The sequence below is a fragment of the Homarus americanus genome, unplaced genomic scaffold, assembly GCF_018991925.1.
Source record: "Homarus americanus isolate GMGI-L3 unplaced genomic scaffold, GMGI_Hamer_2.0 scaffold34354, whole genome shotgun sequence".
Classification (NCBI taxonomy): Eukaryota; Metazoa; Arthropoda; class Malacostraca; order Decapoda; family Nephropidae; genus Homarus; species Homarus americanus.
Window position 1 is genome coordinate 256,264 of NW_024727436.1, and position 16,505 is coordinate 272,768.

Sequence of the window (16,505 nt, forward strand, 5' to 3'; positions counted from 1 at the left end):
CTTCTCCTCCACCCCCATTCTAATTCCCATCATCATCATCATCATCATCCAGGAGCCTTCTACATACACACCTCAAAGTAAGTGAACTTTTCTACCTTTTTTGTTGAATTTAGGCAATTTTCGGTGAGCTGGAACCAATTACCCATTGAAACAATGGTTTCGGTTAACGAGTTTTTCGGTTAACGAGCAACCTGCTGGAACGGATTGTGCTCGTTAACCGAGGGACCACTGCAGTCAAATAATACAGTATAATCACTAAACCACAAGTCATACAATATTATAGTCCAAAGAACTATAATCATCAAAATTATCTATAGTTATATAATTGCAACTTAAGTAGATCATTCTTCAAGTTAAACATTAACAAACATTGCAATTAATAATTATAATACAAATAATATCTAAAGCATTCATTGATGTTTATATCCAATTGTGTTTTGATGTTAATGTTGGAATATAGAAATTACATAGAGCTCTGGGTATGGAAATTTTAAATAGTCAAAGTTCTCATAGTCTTTCCTCTACGAACGCGAGATTCAGATTCACGAACCCGAAATTCAGATTCACGAAGCAGTAGACACCGATGCATTATTCTGTTCATCGATGCTTCGGGTTCACAAGTCTGAATCTTGGGGTTCGTGACTGTACTTTACACTAGACTGGTGTTCACTGTTTACATGAAATCTGACTGGAGGATAGACTCATGATGGAAGAAACTGTTTGACTATGGGAGGCAGGAAGTTCAAACAAGATTAAGGCTATACTTCCAGGTATAATCAGGGAAAAAAAAGTCTCTATGAACCCTAAGACTCATGAACCTGTGTACCGTCTATTTCTCGGATTCACAGGTTCAAGGATGGGAGAGAGGACTGACAGAGGCCATCTTTCCCTGACTGTACTAACTGGGATGAATATGCAGGTTAAGTGACTGTTAATCTAGACCTACTTACATTATTCCTACTGTTATTATCTACAACTGTGTGTCTAATTACAGTATTAACATATTTCTATGTACTTTCTATATAATATAATCCACGCATATGTTACACTACGTTAGTTATCGTTACTTTTATCAGGACGTTGACGGCAATACAGTATTAACGTGTTGACAAGTCCAGTACTGACCCCTACACTTGTGATGCGAAACAGAGCGAGTGGTGTTAATCCCTTGTGTATGGGCTCCCTCTGAGATAGTCTACTAAGCTCTTGCGTAAAGTATCGCCTCTGAATTGAATAAAATCGGTCATGCCAAATAAAATATAAAAAGGGCGTCCCTGTAGTGAAAGGGTTAAGATCCAGCACAGTTAGTTTGTTTATGGCAGAGAACAGTGTAGTTTTACCTGTAACTTATAAACCTATCCTTGCCAGTGACCGTAGTGGGATTACTGAACTGAAGAACTTGGTTATCATCTCCCATCTATGTCTGTCTTGTATCAACCATTACACTGTGTTTAGTTACTCTGAATGTCTTGCTTCATGAAGGTAACATGTGAAGTGTTAATAAAGTCTCTTGATTGTGTTTTAAGAATAATTTAAGGTACATTTTCAAAACAAAAGTGTGTGCAATACTGTCATTTCCTACATACTGTATCTCTCAACCACGTGCAGTGTGACTTAGACGTAAAGTAATCAACAGATACGTTTATAATATTTCTTTACAATTCTTTCGTCGGGTCTTAAGTCACGGTGTACGCGAAGAATACAGACATGTGTAGATGACGGTACTGTATACATTTACGTATACTATATTTGGGTGTGTGTGCTCCTCAAGGGACTTTATAAACACCTTTAGTGGAGTTGTTTCGTAGATGGAGTTTGTTGTTGTTGACGTAAGTGGAATTCTTCTTCTTCTCTCACACACTTGTCATGTACAGTTGCACTCATGTACATTTTGTATAAAGTATTTATTGAAGAAATAAATGTGAAATTATTACATGTAAATAAATGTTTAATGTTTATCTTTGGTATTCTTATCATTATTGTTACAGTATATTGTATTTGTGTATGAGTTTGTATTCCAATCATTCTTGTAACTGTACGGTATTGGGGCATCAAGACCACTGACATCATACCGTACTTGAGAGAACTAATCCTCATCGGGTCGTGTGTGCGAGAGAGAACAGTTTACCCCTACAGCTTCCACCCGTCAGACGAGCATTTATGAGAGAGAAAGACGACAGTTGTATATAACTTTATTGGGTAGTACAGGTAATGAATCATGTGCACCACAATACAGTATGGAAGGAAAGCACAAAAAAAGTAATATATGCATTAGCCAAGCACCCATTGGATAATACAGTTATTAATTTATTCCAGAAGGACATTTGACGTATAATAAACGGGAAAAAACCAATAGCAATAAAGGTTAATCGCTGCGAAAAACATTTAAGATCAAACTTTATTCCTGCCGATTTTGGGGGGTTTTATCACACGTCCTGAAGTACAGTACGTATAGGATCATTTAAAGTTCTCGGTTAAATAATATGATCCTGAATAACATATTAGCTTCAATCCAAATCACTCGTTATATCCGATATACTTGTTCTTGAGTATATTAAAGAGGGATATTTCAACTAGGTGAGGATAACATACTTGATTATAAAAGATTGCATGGTAAGGCCCTGCTGAACAAGAATTATCCCAATGAGTAACGAATGAACAATGATTATGGTATCCGAACGAGTAACTAAAGAACAATAATTAACCCGAGGAGGAGTAACTAATGAGAAACGATTATCCGAACGAGTAACTAATGAGCAAGAATTAACCCAACGAGTCCTACTTGAGGAACACATCACAGTCAACTTATACGCTACACCTTCAGGAATTAACTTTACGTCTAACGTAGTGTAAAAAATATAACCTTTTAAAAGTTGATCTACGTCTCTAATACAAATTAAGTCAAGACGATCCTTTACGTAACAAATAAAACTTTCTGCAGGTTACGGTTTTAGAAGAAAATGTCGTTACGTCCAATGTTCGTATCTCTTAAGTGTTACGAAGACTTAAAAGAGGCAGCTTCCACTTACATCACTTTCCAGTTTAAAATAACATCCGCATGGTAAAGGTTTTGGTGTATTTAATAATGGACGTCACCACCAGAAGCTGTCTGGTAACGATGCACTACAGGTGAGGCTTATCCAGGTAAAGAGTATCATTGTATACCTATGTAAACTATAATTTAACAAACCCCTATACAGTACAGCACGCAATGACAGCTGAGCGGACACAAGCAGAAACTCCTCCGTATAATCTAACCTCCGTAATTCACAACACACATACACATTTTTATAACCATTACGTCACTTCATGTTTGATTCACTCATGACTGATCCAATACTTTGTGTAAAATTGCTTTAGTAAATAATTTAGCACATTTCCATTATCCCACTGCATATTTCCTTACCTAACCTGACCTAGCTTAAGTTTGGTTAGGTTAGGTTAATTGAAAGAAACTAATACTTTTAAAACTTTATGAAGGATAATGTTAAAATATCTTTTTTTTTTAGTTTAAACTTAGACTCTTATACCAATATACATCCCAAGAGGTAAATATAACAGAAAGGGCCAATATATTTTTTTTTTTCACTTTACACTTACATATCTACCAGAGTATTCATTACCATAAATTACAAATTAACACGCACGCACACACGCACACACCTACCTCCACCAATCTTCATACATTTCTTATCTGTCCATATTTTATAATTATTTTAGGAGATTTAAATTTTGCTTATATTATGGACTATGAAAAGAAGAATTGTGTAAATATCGTACAATTGTGGACCAAATTCCCCGAACACTCAATAACTGGCATCGTCGTGTACTTAGGGTCATGTTGGTAAGGGGACTGTGATTATAACATCTATTTACTGTATACTCTGATATTTATTTGTACTATAGCGTTTGTTTTTATATCATTCTGCGATAATTTACAAAGGTAGATAAGAATCACCAGGTATATACGACCAATGAGAGTCGAGGGAATTTTGTCCGAAGATGCACGTAGTTATTTTGAATTCAAGATGCGACGCAATGGGAGTTTTCACGGAGACATTTATACACGGTACTTTTACATCCTGAGAGCTATGTAACACAAAAATTAAAGTCAACCGCAAAGTGAAACTGTTAAAAGTAATTACCGTATATTTCTGGTGAAGGAGAAAAATGATCGTGTGTCGATATTTTTACCTCGGAACCAATGATTGAGGGAGTGTGTTCTGGCCTCCTAGTTACTGTGTGTTATAGTGAGGGAGGGAGGGAGGGAGGGCTGGCAAATGTTAAGAGTGAGGGAGGAAAGACTGGCAAAAAAAAAAAAAAAAAAAAAAAAAAAAAAAAAAAAAAAAAAAAAAACTCTTACAAGTGAATTTCCCCTAAACACGAAACTCACTCCACACTGCACACTAGCTCTACAATATATTACCGCTACAACTACCCTACAGACTACTACAGTATACATTAAGCACACCCTAGTGAATACCAACAACTGACAAATTGTTATTATACCTACTGAGGTTTTAAACAATTATATACTGTGCTGCAATATCTTATTACAGTAGCTAGGTTAGGATTCCTGTTTATCATTGGAATTTCTACATCAATTTCCTCGGGCCTCGCTAACAAAAGACTTCCGTAGAACTTAAATTATGAAGCAATGAAGATAGAAAATAATATAATGTTTAGAACTTTGTAAATAATAATGATAATAAACTCCCAGTGGTCAAAGCCTCAGGTCATATGTGAGAAGGGCACCATACAGTGAGACGCTACCAAACATGTGATAAGGACCAAACAGGAAATAATCATATCAAGGCTTCGTCAGCCATCCTCGTTCAAAGTGACTAAATACCAATTCTCAATCACGGCTTGTAAGCAGATAACTGGCGGAAATGATAACTAAAACATTCAGTTAGAGAAGATTATACAAGTACAGTCCATCTCTTCACACCAAACAAACTCCTACAGTAGAGTACAGAGGTATATATCAGCCTTCAAGTGTTCATCTCGGCGGTACAGTACTACACAGAGGCCAGAGGGATGCCTTGATGCTGAGCAGTTGTCAGGTGGTCAGAAGAAACACTGATTATTAGACTCAAAGTATAGCCATGGTTGTATGTCCATGCCTTGATGCCCTCAACTGTATATCTAAAACCCTATGCCCACAACTGTATACACACAACTGTATGCCCACAACCATATGCCTGCAACTGTATGTCCACAACCATATGGCCACAACTGTATATCCACAACAATATGCTCACAACTGTATGCCCATAACTTATACCCACAACTGTATGCCCACAACTGTATACCCACAACTTATGCCAACAAACATATACCCAAGACTGGCTAAATGTCAATAATCAGTAGACTAAGAAAAACCATTAATTTCACAATATAAATTTCTACACAATTCTACATATATCACAGCTACAGGGCCTCAGTGTGTCAGCTGGACCTCCTCTTAACTAACACACTACAGCTACAGCCAGGGTAAGGTTCTAGTCAGCATACAGTAAGTGTGTACAATATTTTACACTCAGGAAGAAATAATAATAAAAGGTAAATTTTTCTACAAGAATTCTGCGCTGGATATTTCTTACCCCTTAAATGATGGCTGTGGATTCCATACTCTGCTCTCATGTGTAAAACTTGAATGTAAGGAACATGAAATGGCCACCATCCCTAGAGCTAACTTCCACTGATGATGGCCACCGTCCTTACAGCTAACTTCCACTGACGATGGCCACAGTCCTTACAGCTAACTTCCACTGATGATGGCCACCGTCCTTACAGCTAACTTCCACTGCTAATGGCTACTGTCCCTACAGCTAACTTCTACTGATGATGACTACAGCTAACCTCCACAACTCTGAAAATGGTAATAAGAGATAACACATACACCGGCATCAATATAACACTAATTCAACACCTCTTTAATAGGAGTTATTTCTTCCCAACCCATTCCCATGAACTGAGTTTCTCCCAATAACAGTACAGGTGTGACTTACTCCCTTCTTACATTTACACAAAAGTTCAAAAATTTAGTCAGTAGTAGTAAATATAACACCCGACGTATGACTGTGGGTACTGATGATAATTCGTAACTATACAGACACAGCTAAGTTAGTATAAAGGTTTAATCATCAAGTGACATAAACTAAGGTTCCGAATCACCATGAGTTCCATACATCCTTGAAAGACCCAATCGACGATATCGCCCATAAACTTGTTAATACTCATTCAATTTGACCACCAATGAGTCGTGGAAAAGAGTAGAATTAAAGATCTGAGTGAGCCAGAACGGGAAACCTTAATCCTCATTGGAAATTTACTTACAAATACAGTACAGTAATGGACAATTACTCGCTACACACTCACTACATTATCGTAATACTTTATAAAAACAAGCCACTGTTGTTTTGTACGTCATCCAGTGTGTGAAAGTGCCCGGTACCCATTACTAGATTATACAATGCCCAAACACTCCCAACTTTCTCCCTATAACCCCCAAACACTCCCTACTTTCTCCCTATAACCCCCAAACACTCCCAACTTTCTCCCTATAACCCCCAAACACTCCCTACTTTCTCCCTATGACAGGAAATATACAACTGCCCCTCTAGTTACAAATGAGCGACATTCCTCGTCCATAAATCATTTAATCATAACTCGAACTGAACTCTGATACTGAACATAATAATAATTAATAAATACACAAATCAATAAAGCCATTCCCCAATAATACAGTACAGGACTCTTATCTTAATACTTTAACACTATTTCAATATAGAGTCAATGGGATATATGGACAGATTTATTACAGTACAGTATCTCTAAAAGTTCACAAGTCTGAATGTCTGTTAGTCGAGGAGCATCAGCGGGGCATAATATCACTCAGGAGGTTTACTGAATGAAGGTGTTAGTATAGTTTAGTTTTATGTATGAAAGGTTACGCCATTAGAACTCATTGAAGTACTGCCGTGAATTACTGTACAGTGTATACCAAAAATTATATCATCTATAATGCTAGGGATTATATCAATGTCATAACACCTATAATGCTATGACTTATACCAAATATTATAACATCTATAATGATGTGAATTATACCAAAATAATAAATACACTGTCAAAACAAAACAGGTAGTCATTCCAAAATTCTGATTGATATATAGTGTCTACAGTGAAATTAAAAATATTTATAAATTTAATATGAAAATTATACACTGTATCTACAACAACTCTGTATAGTATTTCCTTCATAAGTCAAACATTTAAAACACGATGAACTTTCTTTGAAAATTAAAGCCTAACAAAAATATTCTAAATCTCCTTAATAATAATTCAGATGATTAAAATAATATTACCTTTGTTTATATAATGTAATACAAATAGAAAAAATGTAACGACGGCAAATTCAACATAAATAATTTCCTGGCAATGACACACACACACACACACACACCAAGGCTACACGATCAATACAACTTTCAAGGTATCTCATGATGACTAAGAATCCATGTTTATTTCACCTGATGATTAAACACTCAATGCTATATGAGGGAGAGTTAGGTCATGGTTAGGTTATGTTAGGTTATGGTTAGGTTAGGTAAGCATTAGGAAGAATAATCACAGGGAAAATAAACAATGATTCCTACATGAGGTCTCATACAAAACAAACAGCATAAACCACATACTAAATCCTCATGGGACAAAGAACTGCCTCGACTGGCTAACCTCCGTGATACTGAGAGCACTTCCGAGTGAATCACCCGAGCACGTGCGAGTTATATACCTCTGGTGGATATAATTTATAGAATATATTACTCATAACCTCTCTTTTTCTTTCTCTTTCTCTCTTTCTTTCTCTATTTTCTTTCTCTTTCTCTCTTTTTTCTTTCTCTCCCTCTCATTTTCTTTCTCTCTTTTTTTCTTTCTCTCCTTTTCTTTTTCTCTCTCTCTGTTTCTTTCTCTCTGTCTTTTTCTGTCTCTCTCTCTGTCACACACTATAGGAAGATTAAATTTCATCTCTTTTCTTTTTTCTTTCCCAAATGACAACAAATCAATAAAGATGGCCGAGAAATAAACAACCAAAGGAGACTCGTTCTATTACTCCACCATCTTCCTTTAAATTATTGTTCCCTTGGCGAATAAATGAAAAACAAAAGAAGGTCAATATTCCCACGATGCACGAACTCCGAGACGCACTGTAAGGTTTTCTACACGTTCGCTAAATTACGAATACTGTACGTGCGACTCGAGCTTTTCCCGGGGTACAGAAACCTAATTAGTGGAGAGTCAGTAACATGTGAAGGATTATTTATTTACGATTCTCATATGAAAATACAAAATAAAATAGCCAAGGTTAGGTTAAGTTTGGATAAGGTTGGGTTAGGTTAAGTTAGGATAAGGTTTGGTTAGGTTAAGTTTGGATAAGGTTTGGTTAGGTTAAGTTAGGATAAGGTTTGGTTAGATTATGACAAACAGACAAGAGCTTGGAGACATTATTTCAGTTTCCTTATGAGATATTCAATAAATATGTTCACATGTTTAGTGTAAATTAAGACCTAAACACGCAACACGACAAACAAAACACTCTATCCTAAATATCGGACAATGTTTACCTAAGTAAATCACTCTTTTTAATAAGTAGTAAATCACTCTTCCAATAGCTAGCATTAAATAGCTCTCCTATATAAATCAATCCACAATGGTACAATACGTACTAGGATACTGCCTACCTAAATTAGTTCTAAATGCCAAAATAGTGCTGAGGTTACCCCTAGTGTAGTCTAGTAGTATAGCCGAGGTAACCCCTAGACTGAGATGTGTATCCTGTCTACGTTTATTTTATTGCTATCTGCGAGAACACTACTACCTATACCCCACACTAGGCAGACAATCAACATGAGAGGTGGTCGACTTCCAATTTAACGGTTTAACAATTCCCGTTCAGTTTTTAGAAAGACGTTGGCGATGCCTCGGAACTTTTTTGAGAATGGGGTTATGAGCAGAATGGACAACCCAAATCGTTATGTACTCCTCGCCGCGCTCACTACCGAACCACCGACCAGCAAGTGTGGCTTTTTTGTGCTTTACTAATCATAAAATCTTCAGCTCAAGCTTAGGCATCACAAAGCTTGACCACCACGAGTTAAGCCGAATGGACGTAAATGGTGTACTAGAATATTTGTTCATTTATCTGTGTCTAAACATCGTGAGTCAACATCAATAAACATTCCTGCAAAAATGACCAATTCTCTCACACTCTTGGAATGTTATAGAATGTTCATAGTCATCATTTCTGGTACAATATTCAACAATTTGCTAAAAGTATTTGAATAATATCAGAAAACGTGCTTTGTACATCTGATAATGAAACTATTGAGGTGATATAAAGATAACACAGGGAGCTGAACTGGGCCCCTATGTTGAGAGTTAGTTATAAGTTAGTACAGTACTATTGGTACATCTGTGGGCCGGTGTGACTACAAATATAAAACATAACATAAATTACAATATCTATCTTACCATTTATATTCACATTAAATTTATTATATCAAAATTCCTCACATTCTATCACTATTGGAGAGGTTATTCCAATGACAGCAGTACAGTACAGCCTTCACTTTCAATACCCAAACTTAATGCTGATCCTGTGTTAACGTTACTGAACCTACCTTAACTTTGGTAGGCTTGGGTTAACTCAAATGATCCCGTGTTAACTTTGGTGATTGTGTTAACTTTAAGTGCATTTTGTTAACACTATCACACCCCCACAAGATTGAGGCAGCCTCTTGAGTTTCAGTTGTGTTGCTTTCAATCTTTTTTTTTGCAGGAACTGAAAACCACAACAGCTGGTACCTCATCCCCCCCCCCTCAGCCGGCAACTCATCCCCCTCAACTGGCACCTCACCCCTCATCAGCTGGAACCTCATCCCCCCTCAGCCGGTAACTTACCGCTCCCCCTCATCCTCGTCCTTTTTAAGGTTCGTCTCCCGACTCTCTGCTGGAGCACTCATGTCGGGAATGGCTGCTGCCTCTTTCTCATCAATTTCCTCAAACGACGAACCAGTGTTGGCATCGCTCTCCTCCCCACCCAGAGATGCTGACTCAGCAGTGTCAGCCACATCAGCAGTAGCTTCAGTAGGGTCAGCAGTGTCAGCAGGTGGTGGTGGAGGTGGTGGTAGAGCAGCTGGGGTCTCAACAACCTCATCTGTTTCATCCAAAAAATCAAGACACATAATCAGTTTACATCTTACACCAAACTATAGAACTATCCAACATAACGACATAATTCTGGTCACACACGGTAACTAACACGATTAAAGAACCTTACTAATATAGCCACAATGTTCAAAACACATATAACAACTCTACTGCTCTTAAATATGTCTTATCACCTGTGGCATTTTAACTCTTATTTCAAACATGACTTCAGAGCCCCACCATTTATATACATTAGAAATACCCGTACATATACGCAAATACCACACTGTTAGCTTAGCATTTTTACCAAGATACCAAATATACTACTCAAATAATACTTTTAATTTAATACACCTTTACACACATACTGTACAAATACTTAACACACTACAGTACTATACAATGTTGTTTCTCTTAAATCACACAAACTGTATATTCGCTCTAAATGCTTTCAGAAGGACCTTTGTGGGTAAAACAGGACTGTGATCCACTGTAATGAGGTGATGAGTCAATATATATATGGTACTAATTGGAAGAAACATCTAAGTCTCTGTGATAAGTTAGCCTCATACTCAAGTAATATACATCACACCTGACTAATAAACCTCTGAGACACAGGGAGGCAATATGGCCGGCACTGCACTTGATTGACCTCACTTTCCCCAACTGTAAAATTAGGTTACCATTCACAGCTGGTTGGACTGGGGGAAGTGACCATAAAATCACTGGATGGTTCTGATGATGCTGTGTCTGTGAGTCATGTCATAAACCATAGATGATATGATTGCACCTTACACATGCATACAGCCTCCATACACAGGGTGTGTAAAATAAAATGCTTTAACACACTGCCTTACAGATTTTCCAAGATTGATGCCATTGTGGTGAATTATATACACATATTAAGACCAATTTTATCATATATAGTACAGTAAAAAGACCTTCCCATGTTACACACAGCTTAACTAGCAAGACCATGCATACTTAAACTAATACCTGGGCTTTTTGTTGAGTGTTACTGAGGTGTGTAGTGATTATGGTGTGGGTAAGGAAAGAGTGACACAGCAACCAGCAGATGCTATGCAGAAGCGCTTTGGTTACACAAAACTGCCGTAAATATAACCCATCCAACTTGCACTCAGCAGTATGTTACTAAACTCACCTCACAGCTGATCCCAGAACATCTTGGCCTAAGAAGCAGTTACTATAAATATCATGGAACTAAACACTTGGAATTGGATTAAGTTAATGAGTAAAATTGGCAAGGAAAGAAATTAGAGAGACTTTATGTTGAGGTAGCTGGTATGGTCAAGACGTGAGGGAGGTCTATATTTAATTTTTTTCGTTGGTTTGTGCGGTGATGGAGACAACACTGAGACCTTCCTGCCGTGGAGGTGATGACAATCTGAGTGACTGGGAATATTTTCTTCAATGGGCTTGTAAATTATAATAAAGACAATGTAAGAAAAGGATTTTTTGTTTCTGGTGTGTTTATGTAGTGAAGAAAACAACTTAAGTAACTGTAAATGTTTCTTCAGTGGGATTATGAGGTAACTGAGATACTGTGAGTTTATTTCTAGTGGGCTTGTGGGGTGAGGAACAAAGTGTAATTGACCACCAGTGTCGTGAGAGTGGGGTGTGAAGGGTAACTAACCTGGCTGTGAAGGGATAGGTAGTGAAGGGGGTGTGGATGATTCAGTTGGTGCTTCACAAGGAGGTGGTGGGTAACTGCAACTGTCATCACCCACACTTTCTGAACACTCAGAATCATTCAGCTCACCGCCTGTTTTAATTATTCCATGGGAAAAAAAATGGAGAGAGAGATCAACGACCAATAACCAGAAGAAGCGTTCGGTCAAGGCAATTTGGTCAGTAAGCACATTATTGACAGCATAAGTACAAGCAAACTGCAAAATACCCGTCAAGCTAAAAAATGACAATGCAAATACAAGGTACCTGTACTTCAAATACAAATTATAGTGAAATACAGTAATTTTTGTAGTATTTCATCACAGTATTTGTCTAATAAACAATGCATTATCATTCCTTTAACAAGATTTGCTTCCCTGCTTTACCCTGCTTGAACATTAAGACCTAAATAAGGTTTGTAGTGCCTCCGCATGCAGGAAAGTTGACAGATTTATGCAAGAATTAAAATGCTGATTCTGTACACAACCTCAGCCCAGATTTTGAAAGATTTACTTGATAAATATGTAGTTGAAGAATGTCTCGGAAGTGTTGATTATGGTGAGGTGAAATGGGGGAGGTGAGGGAGACAAATGAGGGAGGTGAAGGAGACAAATGGGGGAGGTGAGGGAGACAAATGAGGGAGGTGAGGGAGACAAATGGGGGATGTGGAAGGTGAAATGAGGGAGGTGGGAGACAGCTGGCATGAGGGAGAAAAGAGAGAGATGAGGGAGGTAGGAGGTAAAATGAGGGACCTGGCAGAGAGAGACATAATGGAGGTGGAAGCAAGATGTGGGAGAAACAATCACTAATACTATACAAACACAGTAATCCAAGGAACAGAGGAGAAAAATACTTATATAAACACTGTATATTTAAAAGGGTACTTAGTATTATGTAAATGAGAGGGAGAGATTGTTCACACACACACACACACCATATATTTCTCACAAGTAATAAACCTCAGCTAAGTGAACCACATTACCCTACTATCAGTTATCATACAGTTAAGATCCAGTTGATATATCACCTCTGACTGGATAAATAGGATGAGCAGGGGCAGTTGCAGGGGGGGGGGGTATTTAATGCATCACTTTTTGTATAGTAAAAAGTATGTACTATTGACCTCAGAATATCTCCTAATATCAAGTGAACATGGTATCAAAATGGCCTCAAAATGCCCATGATATTGGTCACATTTAAAAAAAATTTATGGGGGCCAAAAAACCCGCAGCTGGGTGAGTTCGCTGTGCTCACCATGTTTCCCCCCCTCCCCCCCGGCCTTTGATCTCCTCTTGGTGGGGGATAAGTCGCTGTATCATGAAGAATTATTTCACTACAGTATATGATTACACTGATTTTAATAAGCCTGGTGTAGCAGTGAGTCAATTTTCTACTAAACCACAAGCTGGTCAACTGACTACTACACCCAACCTCATAATACCAGTGTTAACACGTACAAAAATAATTCTTCTTACTAAAGCAACTTATGACACACCCTGTACTGTATACCAATACACACTACACATTACTCAGAATTTCTATACATGCCAACTCATTTTATACATTCAGATATTTTCTAATCAGTCAGTACAATTTCACAAACTGTACACACAATACCATAACTTTTAAAAGGGGTAAAAATATCCATACAAACAGGAAATCAATAACTACTGAAAGCAAAAAAATACAAGAAGCACTTAAATAAAACAAGAAAATAAACACCAATTCAAAACGTATTTATCTCATACACGTCAACACTCAACAGTTCCTTTATCAATATCCCGTTGGTCGACTCAGCTGTGGGGGTTATGAGTAAGTGAGAGCCCACTGCTTACCTCTTATGAACGAGGCTGACTCGTCCCACGAACGACTGGAGTTCTCTGTGCGGTCATCGTCCTCGTAGTCATCCTTGGAAGAGATCGTAGACCTTAAATCACCTTGTTTAGATAATTACCAAGGTGCTGACTAACTATGGGTGGCTTTTGTTAATGACAATATGGCGAGAATACGAATGTTTATCGATGACGTCAGCTCTATGTCCTAATGAGTGGCTCAATATATACAAAAACTGCCCCACTCTAACCAAAAAGATCCTAAACTGTCTAAATTTAACCTAACCAAGTCATAATGTCAATGTAACCAAACTTAAACTAACCAGATTTAATTTAACCAAACTTAACCTCACCTAACCTAATCAAAGTGATCTTAAACTGTCTAAACTTCATCTAAGCAAGTCCTAATGCTAACCAAACCAAACTTAACTGAATCTAACTAAGTCCTAATACTAATCTAACCAAACTTAACCTAACCAAGTCTTAATTTAACCTAACCCAATTTCCCATAAGGGTGTAAAAACCATCAAGAGAAATAAATAGCAACCCAAATCCCCAATAGACCCCATAACAGTGATGCTCATTTGTTTTAATAGAGTCGTGAATAAACAAGAGTTACCCGGTGGTCATCGTCTTCCTCCTGCTGGACCTCTGGCACGTAGAAGTCGTCCTGGCGAGCGAGCGGACCCACGAAGAGAATCTCAGTCTTCTTGCTGTCGTACACCTCAAGGAATGGATGGGCACACAAGCTACGAGTCTCTGTTGGCAGGACGTGGAAAGGAATTATAATACACTGAACCTACGTGGAAAGGAATTATAATACACTGAACCTAATACAGATACCATCGCTTATATTCATCGTACTTAGCATAATATATTTAGCGTCAAATCAATATATTTAGTTTATATACATTAGTGTAATAAATTCAGCGAACTATACACACCGACATATTCTCGCAGGGCAGGATAAACCTTCATGATGGCAACAATGATAGAGATGGTGCTGTTGTAGGGAAAAGAGGCCTGGACTGCATGATCGATGGCTGGGAAGGTGGTGAACTGATAGCCGTGTTCCTCCAGTAAGTTGCGGTGCTCCGGTACAACGGGGCTGCCATTCTCAGACAGGACGACGCCCACGATGTAACGCAGCTTGTGTGACTGTTTCTGTATAGTGGGGAATTAAATACAGTATTGTGATGATTATATTCCAAGTATAGTATAGCTCATTCATATATCACTACGTACTATATACCATAAGCATTAATAAAGATCAAACGTTATTAATATATCGACGAATGTACGACCAAGAGAAATAAACACTCATACCATCTTGGGATCGTCATAATAGACCCCAATGGTACGGTAGTCGGGGAGGAGAGTGTGGACTTGAGTAAACAGCGTCCCGGACTCTTTGTAAGGACCGCGGGCAAACTTGTAGGCGATGTAGACTTCCCCCAAGTCTGGCCTATGAGGGAAATGGTTAAATAGCGTCGACTTTATGCAGTAGTTAATATAACATCTGAATCAAATGCTTAACTTTATTACAGAAATTTGTTTTACTTTTCTCGCTAAAAAATTAATCACTGTAAATAGATAGATAGATAGATACTGTAGATGGATATTGTAGATAGATAGATAGACTGTAAATAGACAGATAGATAGACTGTAAATAGACAGATAGACAGATCCAGCCATCCATCTGTCCACCATCACTCACTTGCAAGTCTTCACGTCGACAGGGATGAACAGACCAGAGTGGACCAACAGACCAACAACAGTCGCCACAGCCAACAGCATCAAAAGGAGAAAACCCCACAGTAACGCTACCTCCGTCTCCATCCTGGTGTTATGGGGTGCTTTAGTGCGTTCTGAGTGTGTTAAAAGGGTCCAAGGGGCGTTTCTGGTTCTTGTGGTGACTTGAGTGTGTTATTGAGTCCTGGTATTCTGATTGCATTAATGGGTCCTGAGTGTGTTAGCGTATCCAATGTGGGGGTTCCTGAGTGTGTTTGTGGGCTCCGAGTGCGTTACCGAGTCCTGGAGTTCTGGGTGCGTTGTTGGGTGCAATAGAATTCTGGGAACGTTAGTACTTCCTGGGTGTTTGTAGTTTTAAAAGATTCCTGGGTGCGTTAGAGAGGTTCCAATACGTCCTGGGTGCGTTAGAGAGGTTCCAATACGTCCTGGGTGCGTTAGGGGGTCCAAGGCTTCTCCCTGAGGTGCGTCCTGGAAGCCACCTCAGCCTTATTGTGTCTCGTTCTTCTCTCTTGTTACTTTCACAGGTATGAGGGACTTCTGTTGATTATTGCAAAGTGGCAGGTTGAGGTGTGAGTCAGTTGAGTGCAGTTATTGAGTGCGTTGGTTGCGTGAGTGCCTCCAGGTGCGTGACTGCAATGTTGTTGTCCAGCTCCTCCTGAACGCCGAAAACCTTAATATTCTCACTCGATTCATGAATATCACCTGAAATAAATTTTAAATAACCTTAATATTTATATTTTATGAAGATATTTAAACATAGATGTAATATAGAGTTTAAATTTTATTATTTCATGAAGAAATAGTTAGTCATTCATATTTAACCAAAATATTAACTCAACTTCAGCCAATAGTTTTAAAGTTCATATTTGCTATAAATATTGCTTGTATATTGGTATATTGATATATTGCCGTTATATTAAACCATTTTCTTAAATAATATTGTAGTTTCTTTAATAAAGTAATGTCAGTAAGGTTTAACAAGGATTATTGTTATAGCTGGTGGTGTGGGTGTTGTTT

The 16,505-nt window shown here is 38.0% G+C and overlaps 1 protein-coding gene across 2 annotated transcripts; it reads right to left on the reverse strand.

Annotated features, from left to right (window-relative positions):
* Positions 1 to 2,179: 2,179 nt before the first annotated feature.
* LOC121865850 (testis-expressed protein 264 homolog) lies at positions 2,180 to 15,909 on the reverse strand. Of its 2 annotated transcripts, XM_042365403.1 has the most exons (7): positions 15,454 to 15,909; positions 15,063 to 15,201; positions 14,681 to 14,900; positions 14,356 to 14,495; positions 13,740 to 13,812; positions 11,870 to 11,998; positions 2,180 to 10,222 (listed from the first exon to the last, which is right to left on the reverse strand). In XM_042365403.1, the coding sequence occupies exons 1-7, from the start codon at positions 15,573 to 15,575 to the stop codon at positions 9,963 to 9,965; spliced, it is 1,083 nt and encodes a 360-aa protein (XP_042221337.1). In that variant the 5' UTR covers positions 15,576 to 15,909; the 3' UTR covers positions 2,180 to 9,962. The 2 variants fall into 2 exon arrangements, with proteins under 2 accessions (XP_042221337.1, XP_042221338.1); XM_042365404.1 differs by lacking the exon at positions 11,870 to 11,998.
* Positions 15,910 to 16,505: the final 596 nt, after the last annotated feature.

What these genes read in the sequence shown, in the direction of transcription:
- LOC121865850 (XM_042365403.1), bottom strand. Translation starts at nt 15,575, where the DNA reads ATGGAGACGGAGGTAGCGTTACTGTGGGGTTTTCTCCTTTTGATGCTG. An exon ending in TGCCCTGCGAGAATATGTCG is followed by an intron (nt 14,496 to 14,680) that starts GTGTGTATAGTT and finishes TCCTGCCAACAG; the next exon opens with AGACTCGTAGCTTGTGTGCC. An exon ending in ACCTATCCCTTCACAGCCAG is followed by an intron (nt 10,223 to 11,869) that starts GTTAGTTACCCT and finishes TGGATGAAACAG; the next exon opens with ATGAGGTTGTTGAGACCCCA.